The following is a 20,958-nucleotide window of genomic DNA, read 5'->3' as shown; positions in this document are numbered from 1 at the left end:
ACGGCCTCTGCCATGGTGCTGCTGCCGCCCCTGTTTATTGTGTCTGTGAGTTGTTTACTTGTTTTGTCTGCTGCCACCCTGCGTCAGAAACCCGCCAAACAGCAAACTCACCCAGGAGAACAAAGTGTGGCGCTATCCCGAACTCCCTCCCCTTTCCGGCACCCTGCTCCCGCCATTCCCACCTCCCTCACTCTCCCTTTCCGAGGGGAGGAAGCAGAAATCGTCCTAAAATAGGGCAGCTGTTTATAGGGTTGGGGGAATTATGGGGATACCATAAACCTCCGGGTGTCCTGGTAGTGGAGAGACAGAGCAGCCCTCCCCTGGCCTCCAGCTTTTTTTCCTTTCCCCTGGCAACTGCTAAGGGGGCCACACTCCTTGAGAAAGCCGAATCCCCCTCACCCCACTCCTTTCTGCAGGAGTTTTCCCTGAGACACAGGTTGTTGGGTTTTAAATCAGGCTAATGTTGGCGGATTCATAAGGCTAGATAAAGCATGTCGCTCTCCTCATCACCCTCCCTTCTCCTCAGCCCCCCAAAATAGCAGTGAATTTAAGCAAATCCTACAAAATTAAATTGCCCCTTCACTAAAGATCCTATAAATCTCCAATCTCGCCAGGTGTAGAGTCGGAGAGGCCGCTGTTCGCCTCTAATTTTGCTCCTGGCTATCAAATCTGAAAGAGTATCATCGAAGTAAGTAATATTCTCTCCTTTCTGAAATTAATTCCCCCCTCCCCATCTCTCTCCCTCTTTTCGCCAGCGCAGATTAAATGGTTCTTTCAGATCTACAAACAATAAAGAATCAAATTATTTATAGGGAAATGAGGACAGTGTTTCTTGTTGGCTTATTGTTCCAGAACATAATATTTTATTTTCAAGTGGGAAAACTTAGACCAGGGGAAGAAGAAGGAGACAGGTAGGGGGAGAGGATGTGAGGGGAGGCAAGGAACCCACACAGAAAACTCTTGCTGTATGTAGTAACTTTTATGACATTTACAATTTCCTCATGACAACTCACTGTGACGTCATAAATGCTGCGTTCTTGTTCTTGAATTTTACAATTCTAAAAACTTCCAAAATGGATCCAAGCAGTACTCTGCATGGAGGGATATAAGAGAAGCCAGAAAATTGGGGATCCTTTGTTTTCACTCTGGAGGCCAAAAATATTCTGAGTGTTCTGGATTTTAATTTTCCCTCCTGGGCCAAGCAGGACTATTTGCTTTCCCTCCCTGAAATGTCACTCAGGGTCTGAAGTCCCTCCCCATTCCCAATGGGGATGAGACACTGTGTCTGAAGGCTTTCTGTGTGCCCCCTCCTCAGTTGATACTCAGCTGCTTGGGACAGAGGTGGGAGGCTTGGGGGCCAGGCCCCCAAAGCCAGAAATGATTTCTTCCAGAGGGGGCCCAAAGGGGCTCAGGGCTGAGTGTGATGGGACAGAGATGTTGAAGACCTACTGTACTTCTTAACCTTCCGCCAGAGAAGCCAAACAAATGCCAGTGTAGGAGTTTGTGTCTCCTAATGGTAGCAGCATTACGTGGAGTGGTGGTAAAGAAAGGTCAGGCAGAAATCTGGAAAGAGGGAGACGAGAAAATATGATGTGAGTTAGCTGAGCCCCTCCAGGTACCTTTCTTCTCTGTTTAATTGCAAATAAAGCAAAAGCAGCTTGGGCAGCTTCTCAACCTCTCAGCTCAAAAGCGCAGGCCTCTGAGGTGTTTGGGGCAGTTCTCAGGAGCTTGACATGCCCCATCTGGCCTTTTCTTCTGTCCCGCCTCCCTGCTGCCCCCCAACTCCACTCAGCTAGCCATCCTGGGCCCTGTCCCCAGAATATCCAGCACCCCCAAATGGGATCCACTTCTGGGCTGGGTGTGTCAAATTTCACTTTTCTCCAAGTGTCTCCATGCCTCAAGTTTGAAAGGAGAAAGAGCATTCTTTTTTGCAGTACAACGCATGTCTGGAGAGGTATGAGCTCAGACAGTTTCCCCACTGGATCTTTGAGAAGCTGGGGGCTCCTTGGGTCAGCTATGATGGGGTGTCCCCAAGCAGACCCAGTTCCCTGCGTTCAGGTTCTCTGACGGACTAGGAAATTCTCTTTGCAAGCCTTTTACTCTGCATTCTGTGGAGATCAAAGGATCTCTTAAACAAAACATTAGGCATTTGGAGTAGGATTTATTTTTTTAATTTTTAAATAAAAAAAAATCCTATCATAAGCCAGTCGGGCCAACTGAGCAGTCACTCTAGAACAGCAAAGCCTTAACCAAACAGTGCTATTGTGAGGTGAGCTGAACAATTATTGAAACTCAGCTTTCTCTGCAAGGGGGATTTCAGCCCTCACCCAGTGGCACAAAAGGGGCCAGTGGGGCAACCGCTCCTCTCCCGCCCTGGAAGTCGAGGATCCAGGGGGTGGGCCGGGCAGCTGTAGAGGCTTCCAGGCAGCCAGGCACTCAGGCCGACTGCTGAGTCCTGCGGCTCCAGTGCCCGCGTCCCTGAGCAGCCTTCGGAGGCGCCGGGCTGCAGTTGGTGGCGCCGGCAGCCAGGAATGGAGTGTATATGTATCTGTGTGTCAGGCTGGGTGAGTCACAGACAGCGGCACAGAGTTGGGGGATCTGGGGAGAGAGAAGACTGGCAGAACACAAACTAAGCAGGACCTCTGGAGAAGACTGGCCCCAAATAAAAATTCCAGATCTCATGCCTCTCACTTCACATATTCTTCCCCAAGAAATTAATATATTTCCCAGAGCAGAGTGGAAAGCAAAGGCAGGCAAGGTGAGGCCCACCCATGAACCCCTCCAGGGCCAGAGGCCAGTCCCAGCCACCCTCTCCCCAGTTCAGAGATACACAGGCCCCCAGCCCCCAGTCTGGAGCAGGATGAGGCTGGAATAGGAGCCTTAACACTTGCCCTGGGAAACCCTCCCAGCGTCCAGCCTCCAATGCAACCCTTGGGGACTCCCGACCAATGCCTGCCCCCCATTTAGGCTCAGGGTGCCTACAATGAGTTCTCTCCTATAATTAGTGTTCATGAAAAGCATGTGTTTTGGTTGCTGGGACAGGGAGCGGCAACTTTCTCCCTTTATTCCTTTTCTGTATTTTTTGAATTCTGTTTTTGAATCCACTGATTCCAGCCCCCGAAAGCGAAAATCCGTTCTTGCCGCCAACCCCCCTCCCGATTCCAGAGGCTGAAGGGGCAGAGCAAGTCGGAGACCTACGGGCCTGATGAAGGGGTGTTCTCTGATTTCTCTAGGCTTGTTTTATAGAAACAAAGAACTAGTTCTCCCCCCTCCTTCCCAGGACTTGTGCGTATTTACAAGAGCTCAACTGCAGTTTTAATAAAACATCTGTTCTTGCTTCTGCTGATGAGTTTCCATAATTGTTTTCAGACAAATTTAACAGGAAAGTATAAATATATTTAGAAAAACCCAAGTCCCAGCTTTCTCCCCATAGATAGTCGTTCTTTTGCCAAAAAAATAAAATTAACATGAAATGAGAAAAGGAAAATATAATCCAAGGGAGGGAAGATTCGGCTCATCTGACTTGCTCTCCCCCCTTGGAGCGAATCCTTCCAGCAAATTTCAGCTGCATAATTAAAGATCTAACTGAAGGAAGAAGGCTTCTTTCCTGAGGAATGAAAGGTGATGGGGGAAAAGTGTGTTAGAAACTAATTTTGCCGAAAGTCTTGAAGCAGTAGCAGAATTTATTTGTGTTTCTGCTTCCCCTTCTCCCCTCTTCCAGCATTTCTGCCTACCCGCCCCCCCCCCCCCCAGCAGCTGGTTCCTGTTCATTATAAATTGGAGAGACCTTTCAGTCTCTGCCCTCTGTTTAGGGACGTAATAAAACACTTAACTTTCCGGGGCTGAGACTTACATTCTGCTCCTCAGGGCGCCCACCCCCGCGCCCACTGCCTTTAGGCCCCAAAGGGGACTCTCCCCAACTTAGGCACCCTTTTCCTCTCCACACTTGGTTTAGAAGGGGCTCAAGAAAACAAACCCAGGCATCCTTGCTGGGGAGCTGCAGCAGATGCTTCCCCAGAAGCCCCTTTCTCCCAAGGTCCTTCCTTCCCCCACCCACCTATAAAAGAGATTTTAAAATACATAGAAAATCAACAGTCATTGAAAGCAAAACCTCATTAAGACATCCTATCTTCCATCATTCAATTTGTTGTACATTGCAACAATTTAATATCTTGAAGGAAATATCACTGACATGATTTATCCCTCTAGCAATCTCTCTCTGAAGGGGGGGCGGGGAGGGAATTTACTCTCTCTTCCGGCCTGTTCTACGTGTGACACTGCTATCCTTAGGGCAAAATTGAGACTGGGAACTCGGAGAGCGGCTACTGGTGTCCAGAGGGGCACTGACTTGTTCCTTAGTTCAGCCCCCTCGGCCTTCCACCCCCTCCCCACTTCTCTTTCCCTCTCCCTCTTGCCCTCCAGGGGGCCTGGAGCCCCAGCCAGCTGTTGGAAACCCCTGCCCAGGCATGCCATGAATTCGAGGACAGCTGGATTCTAGAGCGAAAAGCAACTCATGCTGGTGTCTCTTGTGTACCTGCCATGACACCCCAAAATGAGACAACTCATCTCAAAATTTCTTTCTTAATTTAAGAATCCTCCTCTACACTTCACCTTCATTTCCTTGGGGAGAGGAAAGTATGGTCCAGGAGAGGGAGCCTTTATAATTATAGGGGCCTTCCCCCTGCCCTTCTAAACACCAACACATTTCTCTCCTCTCTGAAGGACTGGGGCTGTATTTTTAAAAGCCAACACATATTGCCTGCAGGAAGACTCTTCCATCCTGTTACGAGGTTCATGTATTAACTAACATGTTGTCTCCATCAGCTCCTACATACTGTCTGCTTTTGGGTTCGAAACTTTATTTTTCCCCCCTAGCGACACTCCAGGGAAACCTTAACGTTACAGAAGATGAATAAACGAGTTTTTTTCCCAGTGTAGTCCCGTTTATGGCTTTATTGCTACCCATTGATTACTCCGCTTTGTTACACAGAAGGAAAAGATCATAAAATCCGGCGACATCCGGGTTCTTGTTATAGCCACTTCTCCCCCTCCCCAAAATGGTGAGGGGAAAATATGAGCTTCCACTGTTCCCTTTGCTTGCCCCACCACCCTCCTCTTTGTCAACTCAGAGCATTTTCGGCCTATGTTACAATATCAAAAGAAGTTTGGATTAGTCAGGAGGAAAAAGCCCATCTGCACACCTTCCGCTGTTTCCGTTCGCCCACTGCGGCTCCTCAGAAGCCTCGGACTCAGCTGCCTTTTCCTAACCTTCTCTTCCTTTTTCTCAGCCCCTAGGTGGGAAGAAAATGGGGGGTAGGGAGCTGCTGAGACGCCTGGCCCCACCAGGTGTGGCTGGCCCTTGGGAGAGAGCGCCCCAGGAAACCTTGGCTGGAATCTCCAAGCCCCCGAGCTCAGGTCCAGGGGAACTTCCCTTGGCAGGACAGCGTCCGAGGGGGGCAGGGGTTTCTGCCCTGGGCAGGGGCTTGAGGCTGCAAGACACTCTGTGTCTCTGTGTCCATCAGAGCCCCACCAGCCTTCTCTCTTTGGCTGGATGCTATGTGAATTACCCCAACGGCCCTGGCTGGCTCCAAATCATAAATTCTCACCAACATAAACAGGAGTTGATGTGTCTAGAAAGACTCTCAGAGTTCTTTCTTCTTCCTTTCTTCCTTCCTTTCTCTCTCTCTCTCCCACCTTTTACTTCTTTCTCTTCCTTTCCTATTGTATTTTTAAATACAATTTCCCTTTTAGGCAAAAATGCTGCAAGAGTTTCCCCGAAAGGGGTTCCTGAGCAGGAGGAGGGAGAGGAGGGCTAGGAGGGAGAGGAAGCAGATGCATGGATCCTTTGCACACCTCAGCTCTGCCACTGCACCCTGAAGACTCAGCATTCCCTCTTTAGACTTAGGAGTCTCCCACATGCCCCCCCCCCCCAACTCTCAGATACACTCTCCTTCCTCTAAGCACCATGTTTTATGCAATTTCTTTCCATTCTTGATTTTTTTTTAAAAATTATTCGGGTAAAAATAGACTGGTTTAAAGATGGGAACTCGCTTCTTGGAGTATCAAACCAGATTTCCTGTAAGATTGCTGGGGAACCCCCTGAGCTGGGAAGGAGTTCCTCCTATGGAGAAATCAAAGTGTAATTTTAGAAGAGGGCAGATATAAAAGATGAAATCAGATTGAAAATACACAGATTTCTCCTGTGGCCACATTACAGCAAAGTTAGCTGGGGCTGAGAGATTTCCTGGGAGTGCAACTCTCCTTTTCTGGGCCTCAAGGCCCTGCTCTAGGACATTCACCCTTCCTTCACCTTCAAATCAGTTCCCTTACATATATATTTTTAAAAGAAATCCAAGTCTTACTTTCAAAGCACACACTTAGTCTCAACTAGGGAATCAACAGAAGCAGAAGCGATTTTTTTCCCCCTTCTTGACATCTGGCTTGCGATTGGCTAGGAGGGGGTCAGCTGACTTTGTCATTTTGTCTGTCCTGGATTGGAGCCGTCCCTATAACCATCTAGTTCCGAGTACAAACTGGAGACAGAAATAAATATTAAAGAAATCATAGCCCGACCAGGTAAAGGCAAAGGGATGAATTCCTACTTCACTAACCCTTCCTTATCCTGCCACCTCGCCGGGGGCCAGGACGTCCTCCCCAACGTCGCCCTCAATTCCACCGCCTATGATCCAGTGAGGCATTTCTCGACCTATGGAGCGGCCGTGGCTCAGAACCGGATCTACTCGACTCCCTTTTATTCGCCACAGGAGAATGTCGTGTTCAGTTCCAGCCGAGGGCCGTATGACTATGGATCTAATTCCTTTTACCAGGAGAAAGACATGCTCTCAAACTGCAGACAAAACACCTTAGGACATAACACACAGACCTCAATCGCTCAGGATTTTAGTTCTGAGCAGGGCAGGACTGCGCCCCAGGACCAGAAAGCCAGTATCCAGATTTACCCCTGGATGCAGCGAATGAATTCGCACAGTGGTGAGTTTTACAGCTCCGAGATATAAATTAAATAAACTGAACTGGCTTTATGACCGGCTTCCCTAGAAGAACGGGCGGAGAGAGTTTTTTATGGCCCCATAAAAACAATCACGCTCGTCTCCTCGCCGACGCCGAGACAGGGCCCCCTGTTCTGCCCCCTCTGCTCGCCTCCTGCTTGCTTGCAGGGGCCTGGCCCCCTCGGCCCCTGATGGATTGGAGGGCTCTAAGGCGAGTTGAGGGGGCAGGAACAGGGCAGGGGATGAGGGGAGGGGGTGGGGGAGCCCCCCAAAGTCGAGTCAGACTAGGAGAAGGGAGGGGGGGAGAATGGGACAGAGAAGTGGGGAGAAGTTTCCCAGGAGCTAGGGCGCTTGGGGAGATGGGGGAGTCCAGACCTTGAGAAATAATGGGGCCTCATCCCCAGTGTTCTGAGATTTTTCTGAAAAATCAGCTTTTAGTTTACAGCTTCCTGCTTGGTTCTGTCCCCCCACCCCCCACACACCTTTCTTTGGGACACACCTACCAACCCGGGGCGGGGGTTACTGAATGAGGTTAGGATCCTGGCTGTACCCCCAGTGGGGGTGGGGACAGAGCAGAGGGGAGAAGGCTGGAGCCGGAGGGGCCCGTGAGTGCTGGCCAAGTTGGGAGGGTCAGGGCTGTGCTAGGCTAGATCATCTGCAGAGGATGCCTTGCTGATTGTTTGTAGTGTGTTTTGTGCCCGGATCTCTAGGGGTCGGCTATGGAGCGGACCGGAGGCGCGGTCGCCAAATCTACTCGAGGTACCAGACGCTGGAACTGGAGAAGGAATTTCACTTCAACCGCTACCTAACGCGGCGCCGGCGCATCGAGATCGCCAACGCGCTCTGCCTGACCGAGCGACAGATCAAGATCTGGTTCCAGAACCGCCGGATGAAGTGGAAAAAAGAGTCTAACCTCACGTCCACGCTCTCAGGGGGCGGCGGAGGGGCCGCGGCTGACAGCCTGGGTGGAAAAGAGGAAAAGCGGGAAGAGACAGAGGAGGAGAAGCAGAAAGAGTGACCAGGACTGTCCCTGCCACCCCTCTTTCTCCTGCTCCCTCGCTCCCCCCATACCCTCCTAATCACACACTCGATATTTATCACTGGCACAATTGATGTGTTTGGACTCCCTGAGACAAAATTAGGGAGTCAAATATGGACCTGAAGAGTCAACTCTGGACGCCCCCCTCCCTCACCGCACAAACTCTTTTCACCAGGCGCCTCCTCCTCCTCGCTCCCTCGCTAGCTCGTTCTCGGCTCGTCTGCAGGCCCCTTCCCCCGCCCAGGCCTTGGGGCTCGTCCCTGAACCTCGCTTTAGACTCCACAGATCTCCCTCCAAACGAGGACTTGGCCTCCCACCCCCTCGGCGCCCCCCATCTCCGCCCCCGCGCAGAGAGCCGGCTCCCGGGCCCCGGGGGCCTCTGCTCCCGGGCCTCGGGGCCCGGCCTCGCAGCCGGGGAGGGTGGGAGGCCCGAGGAGGGCGCGTCGGGGCCCCACAGCAGCCCCCAGGGCCTCCCCGCAGCCCCCGCCCGGCCCCTCTGCCCCAGCAAATGCCCAGCCCAGGCGAATTGTATTTAAAGAATCCTGGGGGTCATTATGGCATATTACAAACTGTGACCGTTTCTGTGTGAATATTTTTAGCTGTATTTGTGGTCTCTGTATTTATATTTATGTTTAGCACCGTCCGTGTTCCAATCCCATCTTAAAAAGGAAAAAAAAAAAAAGAGGGAAAATTACAAAAAGAAAAAAGTGAGCGACGTTTGTTTAGCCAGTAGGAGAAAAAAAATAAAAATTCCCTCGTGTTACCTTCCTGTATAAATCCGACCTCTGGATCCGTTCTCGAATATTTAATAAAACTGATATTATTTTTAAAAGTTTATATCAGGATTTCTGTTACTTCGCTCGCCCGCCGGCCTCAGGCTGAAAGTTGGAGCAGGCTCTGAGCGCTCCCGCGTCTGCCTGCGAGCCCCCGGCCCCCTGCACGCGCCTGGCCAGGCCCGGCGCCGATCCCGGCCTTGTGGTTCTCCCCGGGGTCGCACTGGGGGCTGGGAGGCCTCTCCGGGCTCCCCACGCAGAGCAACGCATTCAAACCAAAAAAAAAAAAAAAAAGGCCGCATAGGTTTGGTTGGGGTAGAGTGGGACCCCGGGTTGGCCGCATTGGTCGCCGGCCCCACACAGGCCTTTCTTCGTGTCTTTGGTAGTTTGGGGTCCTCGGCTTCTGAACCCCGGACCCCCAAAGGCCAGAAAGGCCGCATCATCCAGGCCCCAGGTCGCCCCCGCCCACTCCCGGGAGTAGGGAGGGAGGCGCCGGAGCCAGCAGGGCAGCCCCCGGCCCGCGCCAGGATTCTTGCGAAACGTGGCGGAGGCGGAGAGCCGAGGGGAAAAAGAAGACCGCCGGGATCTGAGCCCTTCTGCAGGGCCTGAACGATTCAAGGACATCTCGGAAAAGAAAGCCTGGAAACTGAGCTCTCGCCTGCTCTGGGACTCCTGACGTGGCCGGGACCAAATTCCTTCTTCCTTACTTCTCCAGCCCGTCTTTTCCTTACTGTTTCTTCTCCCCTCAAACTAGGCCAGCAAGGAGCGCAGCCAGACCCTAGCCCTTCCCCAGCTCAGGCCGTCTTTCCTAAGCCCAGCCAGAGAAACCTGAGTGGATGTAGGGGGTGAGGTATTGAGGGGGTCTCCCGGAGGGAAAAAAATCCGCCAGAGTTTTCCAGACCTTCCAGATCCCCGCCAGCGCCCCCTCCAGCGCCTCCACCAGCGGGGGGGCCGAAGGGGGGCTTCTCGTGGCAGGGGCGGAGATTTCCTGGGGAGAGACAGGCAGGAAAGAATAAAGCTTGGGGCTAGGGGAGGGGGTCGGAAAGGGGCCGAATGGCTTCGGAGACCTTGGTCTCAGGCTGTGAAGGTGGCCCAGGCGCCTGCCCTGCCCACCCCCACCCCCAGCCCCCTGCCCCCAGCCAGGTCCTTTGGGAGACCTCCAGATAGCTCAGAAATTGCTCTCCCTTGGACCTTCTGAACCCAGGTCCCTGGAAAGCCTGGTTCAGAGGCCTTTTCCCCAAAGGGCACAAAACAGGCTTTTTCCTTTGCCCTGCTCATATAATATTTGTGGAAGCTTGAATTTTGCTTCTCCATGCCCTCAATGAACATACATATTTCCATCCAAAATACTTGGCATGGGTACCACACGAGGGTCATACACAGGGATGCAGAGCAGTCCTCCAGTTCATTATGTCTGATTCTTTACCTACGAAGCTAGCCACTCACCCACCCACCCACCCACAAAATTGAAAATTGCCTTGATGTCACTCTGGAGTCCCTGGTGTGATGAGGAGGCCTACCTATCTTCCCCTGGCTCCTTACCTCCAGGCTCACCCCAAAGTCCCCAGCAATCTTAGTCCCAGGAGCCCTCTATCTAGCTCTGTCCACCCAGGACCACTCCTCATGGCATCCTGTCTACCTCTCCAGAGGCTGGGTTCACTTTCTCAGCCTGATAGGCACCTCTTCAGTAGTATCAGGGCTCCGGGGCCTCAAAGGAAAGGACCTGGACCCTTGATTTAGAGAACCTGAGATAAGACTCCTCCAGTCTGGGTTGGGGCTCTCCTACCTCAATCTCCTTTCAGCCATTTTTGAACATTGAAACTCCCTGGAGTTGTGGAGGATGGGGCTATCCGTTATCAAAAAACGCTCTGCGCGTCCTGGTGAAGCCTTATCTCCTGTTAAAATTAAATACAATTTAAAAGGCCATTTCAGGAGTTTATTGCAGCAGCACCCAGCTTCTCCTCTACAGGGTAGAAAATCCTGAGAGGCCTGAAGGCCAGCCAGCGAGCCAGGATGCAATTCCCCCAAGTAGGCACCAGGTGTCGCTGTGGGCTTGTTGTCCCGGCTACCCCCCAATTCCAAGAACCATTTTTTTTTCTCCCCCTTCTCTCTTTTTCTCTCTCTCTCACTCCCTCTCCCCCTTGGTTGGGCTTTGCCAACATATCAAGATGCGTTTCGCCGGCTTCCATCACTAACCTCCCGGAGGTCATCAAGCCAAATTTATGAGTGGCCGCTCGAGTCACGTGACTCTATTTAAGGCTCCCTTATTTGGGAAGAGCGCATAGGATAAAGAAAGAGATATCTCCACCTATAAATTGTGCACTTTGGAGAACAAAAAACCCCTCAACTTCAAAGAGTCACAAATCACCCTTAATCAAAAAGGGTGCAGAAATTTTTTTTGGGCCCTCCCCGCCATGAGCTCCTACGTAGCCAATTCATTCTATAAGCAGAGCCCCAATATCCCTGCCTATAACATGCAAACTTGTGGGAACTATGGATCGGCCTCAGAGGTGCAGGCATCCAGGTACTGCTACGGCGGATTGGACTTAAGCATCACTTTCCCACCGCCTGCGCCTTCCAACTCTCTCCACGGGGTAGACATGGCTGCCAATCCCCGGGCTCACCCCGACCGCCCCGCCTGCAGCGCCGCAGCCGCTCCGGGACACGCTCTGGGCAGAGATGAAGCGGCTCCTCTGAACCCCGGGATGTACAGTCAGAAGGCGGCTCGCCCAGCGCTGGAGGAGCGAGCTAAGAGCAGTGGGGAGATCAAAGAGGAGCAGGCGCAGACAGGGCAGCCTGCCGGACTGAGCCAGCCACCGGCCGCGCCACAGATTTACCCGTGGATGACCAAACTGCACATGAGCCACGGTAAACTTTAGGACTTCATTTTGCGCGCTCGGGTCCGCCTGGGTTTTATAGGCCATGCGGGGCAAATAAAGAAAAAAAACCTGCGGCCATAAATTTTACGATCCAGGCATCAATGGCTCGTAAAACTGTCCACTAAAAGGCTTAGAGGCTGTGTGCGCCCAAATTTACGACGACATAATTGGATCATAGGAACAAAACGTGTATAAAAGGCAATATTCAATTTTTGGGGGAGAGGGAGGGAGTTAAAAAAATAGAGGGATCTGAAGGGTGAGGAGCGCGGGGCTCCAGAGCGGGGATCCCCCCGCGGTCCCTCCTCCCTCCCCTGCGGAGCCGGCTCCGCCGCCGCTTGCGGCTCCGGAGGATTCCAGCGACTCGGGAGGGGCGGGAGGGGGGTCCCCGGTGCTCGGATCTCGAGGGTGCTTATTGTTCGGTCCGAGCCTGGGTCTCCCTCTCCCCCCACCCCCAGCCCCTCCGGCTGCTGAGTGAAGGCTGCGGCGGAAAGTTTCCTGCCTGGGCGGAGGCTCCTCTCCCGGGGCCAGGTTGGGCTGGGCCGGGCCCGCCTGCGGCCCGCCGGGCCTGTCCGGCCGCGGTCGCGTCTTCTCCCTCTGGCCGCGGGTGGGGGCCTGGGGCTGGGATGGGGACGCTGGGGTGCCGCACGCTGTTCACCCCTTCCTGGCTTGGGGGGGTTTATATTCCAGAGACGGACGGCAAGCGGTCCCGAACCAGTTACACGCGCTACCAGACTCTGGAACTAGAAAAAGAATTCCACTTTAACCGCTACCTCACTCGCCGCAGGCGCATAGAGATCGCCAACAACTTGTGTCTCAACGAGAGACAGATCAAGATCTGGTTCCAGAACCGCAGGATGAAGTGGAAGAAAGATTCCAAAATGAAAAGCAAAGAGGCTCTCTAGAGGCATCGGGGAGGCCCGCCGAGAGCACCCCGAGCCCGCTTCGGTCCCGCGCCTTTCCCTGTCGGTTTTTCCTCTCTAGATATCTTGGGGGCAAGAACGGGGGCTGGAGCGCCGGTTCCCCACCTCAGACAAAAGCTCTTTCCCTTGGCATTGCGCATCCCCACCGACCCCAGGTTCCCGCGGGGCTGCCCGCGCCGACCGGACTCCCCTCAGTTCTGCTCAGCACCGAGGTCCGGGGCAAGTTCCGCAGGGGACCCCCAGACGGCTGTGGCACAGGAGCTGGTGCTGAGCGAACCTGGCTTGGGCCGCCTCTCAGAATTCCTGCCCCAGCGTGGGCCGCCGGGGTTCAGGTGGGCCCTGCCGCCGCGGCAGGCCCCACGCCCGGACCTTGCGGCCTCGCCCTCTCCTTTGTTCCGGCTTAGGCGGGCCAGGCGGGCTGCCGGCTTGGTGAGAGCATGGTTGTGCTTGGCAAACCCCGGCACCATCTCGGGGTGCTTCTTTTTAGCCACTCAACTGAATGCTCATTTTTTAAATGATCTGCATATGAAAGGGGGAGATGACAGTCTGCCTAGGGCCCCCTCGGTTGCCCTATGCTCTCTAAACCTGCGCCCCCCAACCCCAAAACCCAGAAACCTGTCCAGCCTGCGCTCTCTGCATGCCCTCTCAGGCCCCCAGCCTCAGACCGCTAGCTAGCTCAACTATTGGGGTTCCCTGCTACTAGACCCCACAAAGGTCCTAGAGGCTCTTGGCTGCCCAGTAGTCCTTGCCACGACTTTCGGTGTCCTTCTGCCCATCGCTATTGTCCAACTATTTATTAACTCCACATCTTTCCTGAAACTATATTTTGTCATATCAAAATAAAGACAAAGAGAGAACAGGACGAAAGATACAGTGGCTCCTCTCTGTTTGGGGGGCATGTATTGGGAAAAGTGTCTAAATGGGCTGCGGGGTGTTGGGGGAGGCCCACAGCCTTCAAGCGGCTCCTTCAAAAGAATTTTAGGAGAGTCTAGGAGCATTGAGTAGAGGCAGGTGAAACTGAGCTCCTTTCCTAACCCTAGCTCCAAGAAGAACCTCTTGGGGAAGGGGAGGGCACCCAGACCATCTCTACTGCCTTTTCCTGTGCTGTGTGTGGCTGTCCCAAGCATTCAGGCCTCTGTACCCACTCCCACCCTGACTGGGTGAATCTGAGGCCTCTAGACTGGCAGCTGCACGCATTGCATGCCAGAGCTAATCTGCAGGGACCAGGGATCCATGGCTCCGAGGTGCTCAGACCCAGGCCCTCCTGGGCCTTCGAAGAGCTCTCTCAAGGCTAGGTGGTCCCTGAGGGACCTCGCTGGACATAGAGGAAGGGTTGAGCTCTCAGTCTAGGGGCCTATTTGGTCTCCCAAACGATGCTCAGAAACAGTTGGTACTGTTTGGTAGAGGGGCACTGCAGGAGGAAGTGTGTGAACTTTGGGTGAGGGTGGGGGAGCAGTGGGGCAACCTGCAGTTTGTACCTGCCTGGCCGGAAATGTTCAGATTGTCTTCCCTACCTCCTAGAGCCTAGGGCTATGCAGACAATTAGCTGGGAAAAGAGCTGCGTAGACCAGTGCCTGAGTCGCGTCTGTTGGTCCGCCATCATTTATCTCAGTCTCAGAGATTTTGTGTGGAGGGGGAGGGGGAGCTAAAGAGAAGGGGGAAACGTGGAGAATTCAGGTGGTGCCTGAGGCTGGCCTAGGCCCAGAACTGCTCTGCCCCAGGCTCCTGGGTTGGGATGAAGGAAAGAAGTACTTTACGGGAGAAACAAATGTGGGAAGGGTCCATAAAACTTTACTGCATTTCCTCTCCTGCCTCCCACGACGGGGTAATTTCCTGGAGCCAAGCCTAGGCCCCCCGCACTGGGGGGCAGGGGCCAGTTCAGGAGCTGGGCTCGGCGGCTGTTCCAGCAGCCAAGAGGGAGAGGGAGCAGAGAGGATCTGGGGAGGGGGAAGGGGAATATTTATGATTATTAATGCTGATGCTACTTGGATTTATTATAAGGACGGACTCCTCTGCATCCTACTGCCTAAGCTGCCAGTCTGTCTTTTTTTTTGAAAGATCCAAGAGCCTTGCCTCACTCCATGCCTAACACACAGGAGGTCATACACAAGTTTCTTGAACTGCACCCCTGGCTACACCCTTCGTCTTCTCAGAGCACTCACCAGGTTAGGGCACCCGTAATGTCTCTCTTCCATTAGCTCACAGCAGTCAACCCAGCCCAGCACTAACTCATCTCTCTTAAGCCCCCTTCCTCTCAAATAAAATGTGTGATTTTCTTCAGGGAGTTATTTTAATTTTTTCTCCATGCTGAGTAAAACTATTGGGCGAGCAGTGAAGCATGGAGAAGCACTGGCGTCTCCAGTGGGTAACAGTTAACTAAGAAAGAGGCCGTGGCACCCACCAGCACCCACCCCAGCCTCCCCGACTGCCAGGGGAGAGGCTCTGTGCTTCCTCCCCATTGGCGGCGGGGGGAGGGATGCACCACCCCAGGGGGAAAACCAGGGGTGGAGGCAGTGTGGCAGACCTGCTGAGCAGGGTGCACAGATGCCTTCTCCCCACAGGGTTTGGGCCTCTTTCCCTGGAGGAGCTGGAGGACGTGGGTAGACAGAGCCGTGCCAGCCCGTTTTCCACCCTCTGTCACAGTCTGCAGGCCTGTGCTCAGGCCCCAGCCTCTGCTTCAGCGGCATCAGCGACCATAACCTAGACAGAGGCCACAAGTCTACTCCCCTGCACTGGGAGTGCGTGCAGCCCAGACCCCTGCTTTCACCGTGAGCAGAGGCCTCTGCGTTGGAGTCTGGGGTGGTTCCCCTACCAGCCAGCCTCCTAGGACAATCTTCAAGTGCCAGGGTTTGGCATTGCTCCTGGGGAGTTAATGGAGGGGCTTCTGGGTCTGGCCAGAGACCACGGAGCCTGATTCTCCACTCTACCCTGGAACCCACCCCCTCTGGCAGTGAGAAATAAGGGGAAGAAACATGACTTACCTTCCCGGGGGAGTGGGAAGAGGGGTACACGGCCCACTCTGAACAATTAGAGGATAGAGGAGGAAAAAAAAAATAGGAAGAAAAATATCAACACGACCTTGAAGGCGACAGGTCCTTATGGAAATAAGTAAGTAAATAAATAAGGATCCACTCCTCCCCCCCTCCCCACCCTGCAAGGGGGGTGTGGGGGGTGGGGCAAAGGAGCAGCAAAAGGGCTTTTTAGTGTAACTGAGCATTAGAGAAATACGCATGGCTTCTATGTGAATTTAGGAGTTTGAAACTTTTGGAGGTTATTTATGTGAATGGCCTGAAGGCAAGCCCGTGAGTGGCTCTTGGGGGACCACGTGATGTCATTAAACCAAGTTTTATGGTGTAGGGAGAGCTGACAAACCCACAATATATTTACATCATATATAATCTTAACTGTCCAGCCACGCAGCTGCTGGTGAGGTTTAATGCTAGGACAGAGGGCCTGGCAGTTAGAGGGGATTACGGCGCTGGGGATGATGGTGAGAGAGGTTACATCTTCGCAAATGAATCCCAGGCAAACGCTGTAAGTTAATTTTCTCTCTCTCTGACCCTTTCTCCCATTTACTTAATGGCCCCCCCCCCACCCCGCTCCAGCTAGGAGGCAGTTCCCACTCATTAAGGGGAGGGGAAGAAGGCCTCCCCAGGCCATGGTGGGAGAGAAAGAGAAGAAGCCGCTGGGAGGTAGAAGGATGGGGGAGTTTGTCTCCCCAGACCAGCCCTCCCCACTCCCAGCCCCTTAGTTCCTCCAAATGCAAGTTAACTGGGGTAAAGACAGACTTGGATTCTTTAGAGCTTCACTAGGTCTCCCTGACCCCCTTTCCCTTCTCAACTGGGAAGAAAGACAGCGGCAGACACAGGGATGTTTAGTGTTTGTAGGACTGTGTAAACTCTAGGCGCAAGCGCAAAGGGCCTCGGGGGCCTTTGTCCTGGGGAGGGGCCAGTTCAGCCTTGGCCAGTGGCCCGGAGTCCAGGCAGGGCCGGCAGCTGGGGAGGGGGGCAGGGAAGGAGAGTGTGAGACCACTGAGCCTGCGACCTGAAACGGCAGAAGCATTTTAAAGGTAGAGGATGGAGCCCAGGGGGTCCCCGAACATTCTTTCTTTCTTCACCACCAGGCCTAAATGGGCAGCTGTCCCAGTCTCCACAGTCTGGGGGTCTTAGCCAGTCTGGGGCCAGTATGGTTTCATGCCTCTCTCTCCCTCTAGCTGTTGAGATCTTTCCTGGTGTTCCCAGCACTGGCCTGAGGTAAAACTAGGCCTGGGAGGCCAGGAGGCTCCTGCTGTGAGTGGAGTATAAATGGGTGTGGGAGTGGAGGCAACATCTTTATTAAGCCTGGCCAGGGAAGTCCCTCAGCTCTGAGGAGAGAGTGGCCTCGGGGGGATGGAGCCTTCAGGACCCAATATGGGTTTGCGCCCTGGGGCCAGTCTCAGGCTTGGGCTCCCTTCAAATTTCTAGGAATGTTCCTTCCTAGAGGTGTCGTCAGGCATGGAGGCACGTGTCCTCCACACCTGCGAGTGTGTACCCTACCTGACAACCTAGGAACTCAGGTTCTCTGACGGGGCCAGGGATTCGGAAGCAGGGCCAAAAGGCGGCCCTTCGAGGGTGTAGAGTCTAAGTCTTGGGAAAGGGAAGGGGAGCGGATGGGGAGAGGGAGTGAGCCTCCTGGAGGGACTGACTGCCTTGGGGGCTAGCAACTCTGGGTGCCTGCGGTGTGGAGAGGTGCGGTTGGGTGACTGGAAGAGGACACTGTTACTGAGCCCCTGCCGCCCAAGAGACTGAGGCAGAAGCAGGCAATCAAGCAGAGGCAGGGAGCCCAGGCAGACTCTGGAAGGGTGAAAGGGGACAGAGACCCAAAGACACTGGGCACTGGGCGTCAGAGCTGGAGCCGCATCCCTCAGGGGACTGTCGCCTGTGTGAGGAGCACAGGCAACCTGGTGGAGAAGTCCAGAAGCCTCCCCTCTGGGTTCTCAGTCCCTCACAACCCACCTGCCCCACCAGCCTCCCACACCTTTATGTTCCGGGAAAGTGGTAGGATCCCAACGGACTCTTTCCAGTGGCCCAATGGAAAATTAACTTTCCTGTTCTTTATGGGCCTTCCTCCCTTCTCCTCCTCCCCACCAGTCCAATTTGGAGAGTTTCTGGAAACTTTCCATTCAAGCAGCAGGGAGATGGGAGTCTCCCTTGGTCTATAACTTGACTCTTCCCCTCCCTCTGGCCTCCCTAATACCTCAGGGAGCAAATCTAATGGTCTTCAATAAAGAATTTAAGCAGGGCCAAAGTTCCACACCCAGGCAAGACTTCCCACCTTCCTCACTCCTGGCGAGATCTCAGGCCTAGTTCTGTCAGCTCTGTGTAGCGGGGTGAGCGTGTTTCTATCTTATAGACTTACATAGCATCTCTTGGAGGGTTTCTATAGCTTCCTCGTCCTCTTTTCCTGTTTCTTAGGCTCAAAAGTTCCATGTAATTATCACCCCTTAATAGATCCTCCTTCCTCTCAAATAATTTGCCAGAGCGGTTTTTTTTTTTTTCTTTTTCTTCTTTTGTTTTGTAGGACTAATAGAAACGGAAGTAGTAGTACAACAGGTCTTGAAATTTTTGGTTCTCCAACCCCTCCCCCACACTGGAATTTGAGGTTTCTCTAGAGTAGGGGGATGGGCAGTCCATCAGGTGCCCCAACTAACCTGGAAAGCTTTTAATATTGTTTCTAGGTCTTTAACCCTAGAAGAGGTCAAGCAACCAATCAGAAATGTGCTAAGCAGGGTCACATGGCCTCCACTAACCAATCAGCCAAAAAGGGTCTCACCCTTCCCTGCTCTCTTCTTCCTCCTCCCTCCCCACACCCTCTTTAGTTTCTGGGTCCTCCCTCTCTATGATGTGAAGGGAATAAGTGATGCTGAGAATATTCTAGCCCCTTCCCTCTGTCCCTTACCCAGCTCTCAGGAGTCCTCGGCTTTTGTCCTCTAGTTCTAACAAAGTTGTATTTCGAAGTCAATCTCAATTGTACTGGGACTGGAAGTTGTGTGGGCATCCTCTGCATTACTCCCATGTTCTCCTGTGTGATCCTACCCAACTCCCTGCACTTTATAGATATGCCCTTTCGATTAGGCTGTACAGTGGGTGTGGATGCAAACTCCAGCCCTGAATTCAAATTCTGTGATTATTCCCTAGACACCTTGCACACCTTTTCATTTTTTTTCCTCTTCCGATCCTTTTGAGCACAGGTGGAGTGATTAGAAGCGATCTCTTTCAATTTTCTTCCTGGAAATGCTCCAGAAGTCACTAGCTTTATCAAAGTGCCTCTGGCATGGTTGGGGAAGGCAGCAAAAGTGGAGACTTTTTGAAAGTTGTGTTTGGTACCTTTAGTTTGTTGAGTAACTTCAAGTCTGGAAAAGGGAATCAGCACAGAAAACCAGGACCCTTGCCTCACTGCTCTCATATGAAACAGTTGATGGATTTAAGTCCCCTTCCTTTCCATTCTTTTTACAAGAAACACCGCTGCTGCTGCTGCTTTGTCCTGGCCAATGGCTATCAAAGGACACAGCCACTGAAGATGTAGGTTTTAGTGTTTATATTTACATGGGTCAGGTCAGAATAAGCAATGGGTGATAAACTATTCCTAAGCAAAACATCTGATGGTGCAGACAGTGTGCGTGTATGGTAGGAGTGCTTGTGTCTCCTGAACACTTGGACTGGGCCCTGAGCCAACTGACTTGCTTTTCAGGTCCAGACCCAGGCATTTCACCCCCCATCCCTCAGTCTCCAGGGCTTTGTTGCAGGGCTAGTTTTCTGATTGAGTTCCAGCACCATCCCGGGCACCCCCCGCCCCCCCGCCCCCAACCGCACCAGCAACCTCCTCTTCTCCCTGCTGATCTCCTGCCCTCTTTGAGCTGACCGAGCAGCAGGAGTTCTGATGGGTGGTGCCCTCAGACCTCCAAGACCTCCTCTGGGGATGTCAAGGGATAGCCCAGTTTGAGCTGGGCTCTGTCAGCATCCCTGTGGTAGTTTGCTTTCTAGGTGGGGCTGATTTGGGGACAATGCCACAGGCCAGGTGGGAAGGATTAGAATGAAAAGCCAGAGGGAGGGCAGCTCTTCTCAGAAACCACTGGGCCCTCACTTCCCAAGTTACCTTCAATCCTACCATTCTATTGACTTCTTTCATGAACTAGACTTAGGGCACACAAACTTATTTTTCCCTGGTAGATGGTGTAATCTTGTCTAAGACCAATCCTCACCTCTAGTGTGGATATCCCATGCTGGAGTTTCCAGATTCCATGAAAGTAAGGCAAGAAGGGGGGAAGGGCGTGGCTGGCTCCTTCTAAGCAGGCACTGGGAAGAGAGCTTTTATTGCCTCAGCCCCTCCTAATATCCAGGTCAACTTTATCTGTCTCTTTGCCTCTCCCTCTCTTTGTGTAATTACTTTGGGTTGAGTTTCTCAGCGGAAACATCATTGTCCAGGCCTTGAGTTCTGTGCTTTCTTTTCCTGAAGAGACAAGCGCTATTCTGAGCCTCCTCCTCAATGGGATTTTAGACCCTGGAGCCCTTAGCTGTGGAGAAGGGGGAGAATCTGGATTCAGGACCCCAAGCTAGGGCTCTTTGGCTTTCTGAGATTCAATTTAAAGAAGAGGCTAACTGTTAGAGGCCAGGAATATCTCATCCTTTTTACTAGATATTTGTAAACCTGAATGGTGTACCTTTTCTGATACCTCCCTTCACTGCTTTGATAGGGCCCCAGGAGCCCAAGGAGTCTGGACTGAGGAGCTGAAGTAATAGAGATCTCTTTGTCCTTGAGGCCTATAGAACTCTGGGATCCATTTTCTTCTTCCACTGCTAGGAAGATCCACTGTGTGGGGATGGGAGTGAGAAGGAGATGAAATTTAGGACTTGGGGAAGTTGGGCTGTCTAGGACCTTGTTCGGCTTCTGATGACCAGGCCTTAGAAGCTACAATGAAAGGTTGACCAGAAGGCTCTGGGTGTGCTGGGGAGCAAGTACAGGAAGGAGGCCACTTCTCTACAGCTGATTCAAACACAGAGAAAGCTCTGCCATGATGTGCAGCCCCATATTGGGGGGTGGGATGGTGGAATGTGTGGGCTTAATTCCCTGGGATCTCTTTAGTTCTGCATGTGCCACACCTCTGACAGAGCTAGAGGAGGCTAGGTTCTGCCCTTGAAAGATTCCCATTTCTCCCAGCCCCCGGCCCAGAACATCACACCTGAACACACAAAAGTATATGTATGTGGCCAAGTATGGAATTAAAGAGGTCAGAAGCCCAGGAGGGACACAGTAAACCAGCCTTAAACTAACTTCCCTGTCCTGCCCCATTCTTCCCATCAG

At 52.8% G+C, this 20,958-nt stretch overlaps 3 protein-coding genes across 4 annotated transcripts in view; all 3 read left to right on the top strand.

Annotated features, from left to right (window-relative positions):
* The window catches only part of HOXC4 (homeobox C4), a 59,931-nt gene that overhangs the window by 26,614 nt on the left and 12,359 nt on the right, over positions 1-20,958 (top strand). The window lies entirely within an intron of this gene.
* On the top strand, positions 6,591-8,834 carry HOXC6 (homeobox C6). Of its 2 annotated transcripts, none has more exons than XM_052640489.1 (2): positions 6,591-6,990; positions 7,718-8,834. In XM_052640489.1, the coding sequence occupies exons 1-2, from the start codon at positions 6,591-6,593 to the stop codon at positions 8,023-8,025; spliced, it is 708 nt and encodes a 235-aa protein (XP_052496449.1). In that variant the 3' UTR covers positions 8,026-8,834. The 2 variants fall into 2 exon arrangements, with proteins under 2 accessions (XP_052496449.1, XP_052496448.1); XM_052640488.1 differs by having other exon boundaries at positions 7,694-8,834.
* Positions 11,234-12,600, top strand: HOXC5 (homeobox C5). Its single transcript, XM_052640493.1, has 2 exons — positions 11,234-11,687; positions 12,386-12,600. The coding sequence occupies exons 1-2, from the start codon at positions 11,234-11,236 to the stop codon at positions 12,598-12,600; spliced, it is 669 nt and encodes a 222-aa protein (XP_052496453.1).

The sequence above is a fragment of the Budorcas taxicolor genome, chromosome 5 (assembly GCF_023091745.1).
Source record: "Budorcas taxicolor isolate Tak-1 chromosome 5, Takin1.1, whole genome shotgun sequence".
Lineage (NCBI taxonomy): Eukaryota > Metazoa > Chordata > Mammalia > Artiodactyla > Bovidae > Budorcas > Budorcas taxicolor.
This window is presented reverse-complemented; position numbering and strand designations above follow the sequence as displayed.

Bases quoted from the DNA above. Each gene is read 5' to 3' on its own strand.
- HOXC6 (XM_052640488.1), top strand. From the start codon at position 6,591: ATGAATTCCTACTTCACTAACCCTTCCTTATCCTGCCACCTCGCCGGG. The intron at 6,991-7,693 runs GTGAGTTTTACA...GATTGTTTGTAG, and splicing joins GCGAATGAATTCGCACAGTG to TGTGTTTTGTGCCCGGATCT.
- HOXC5 (XM_052640493.1), top strand. From the start codon at position 11,234: ATGAGCTCCTACGTAGCCAATTCATTCTATAAGCAGAGCCCCAATATC. The intron at 11,688-12,385 runs GTAAACTTTAGG...TTTATATTCCAG, and splicing joins CAAACTGCACATGAGCCACG to AGACGGACGGCAAGCGGTCC.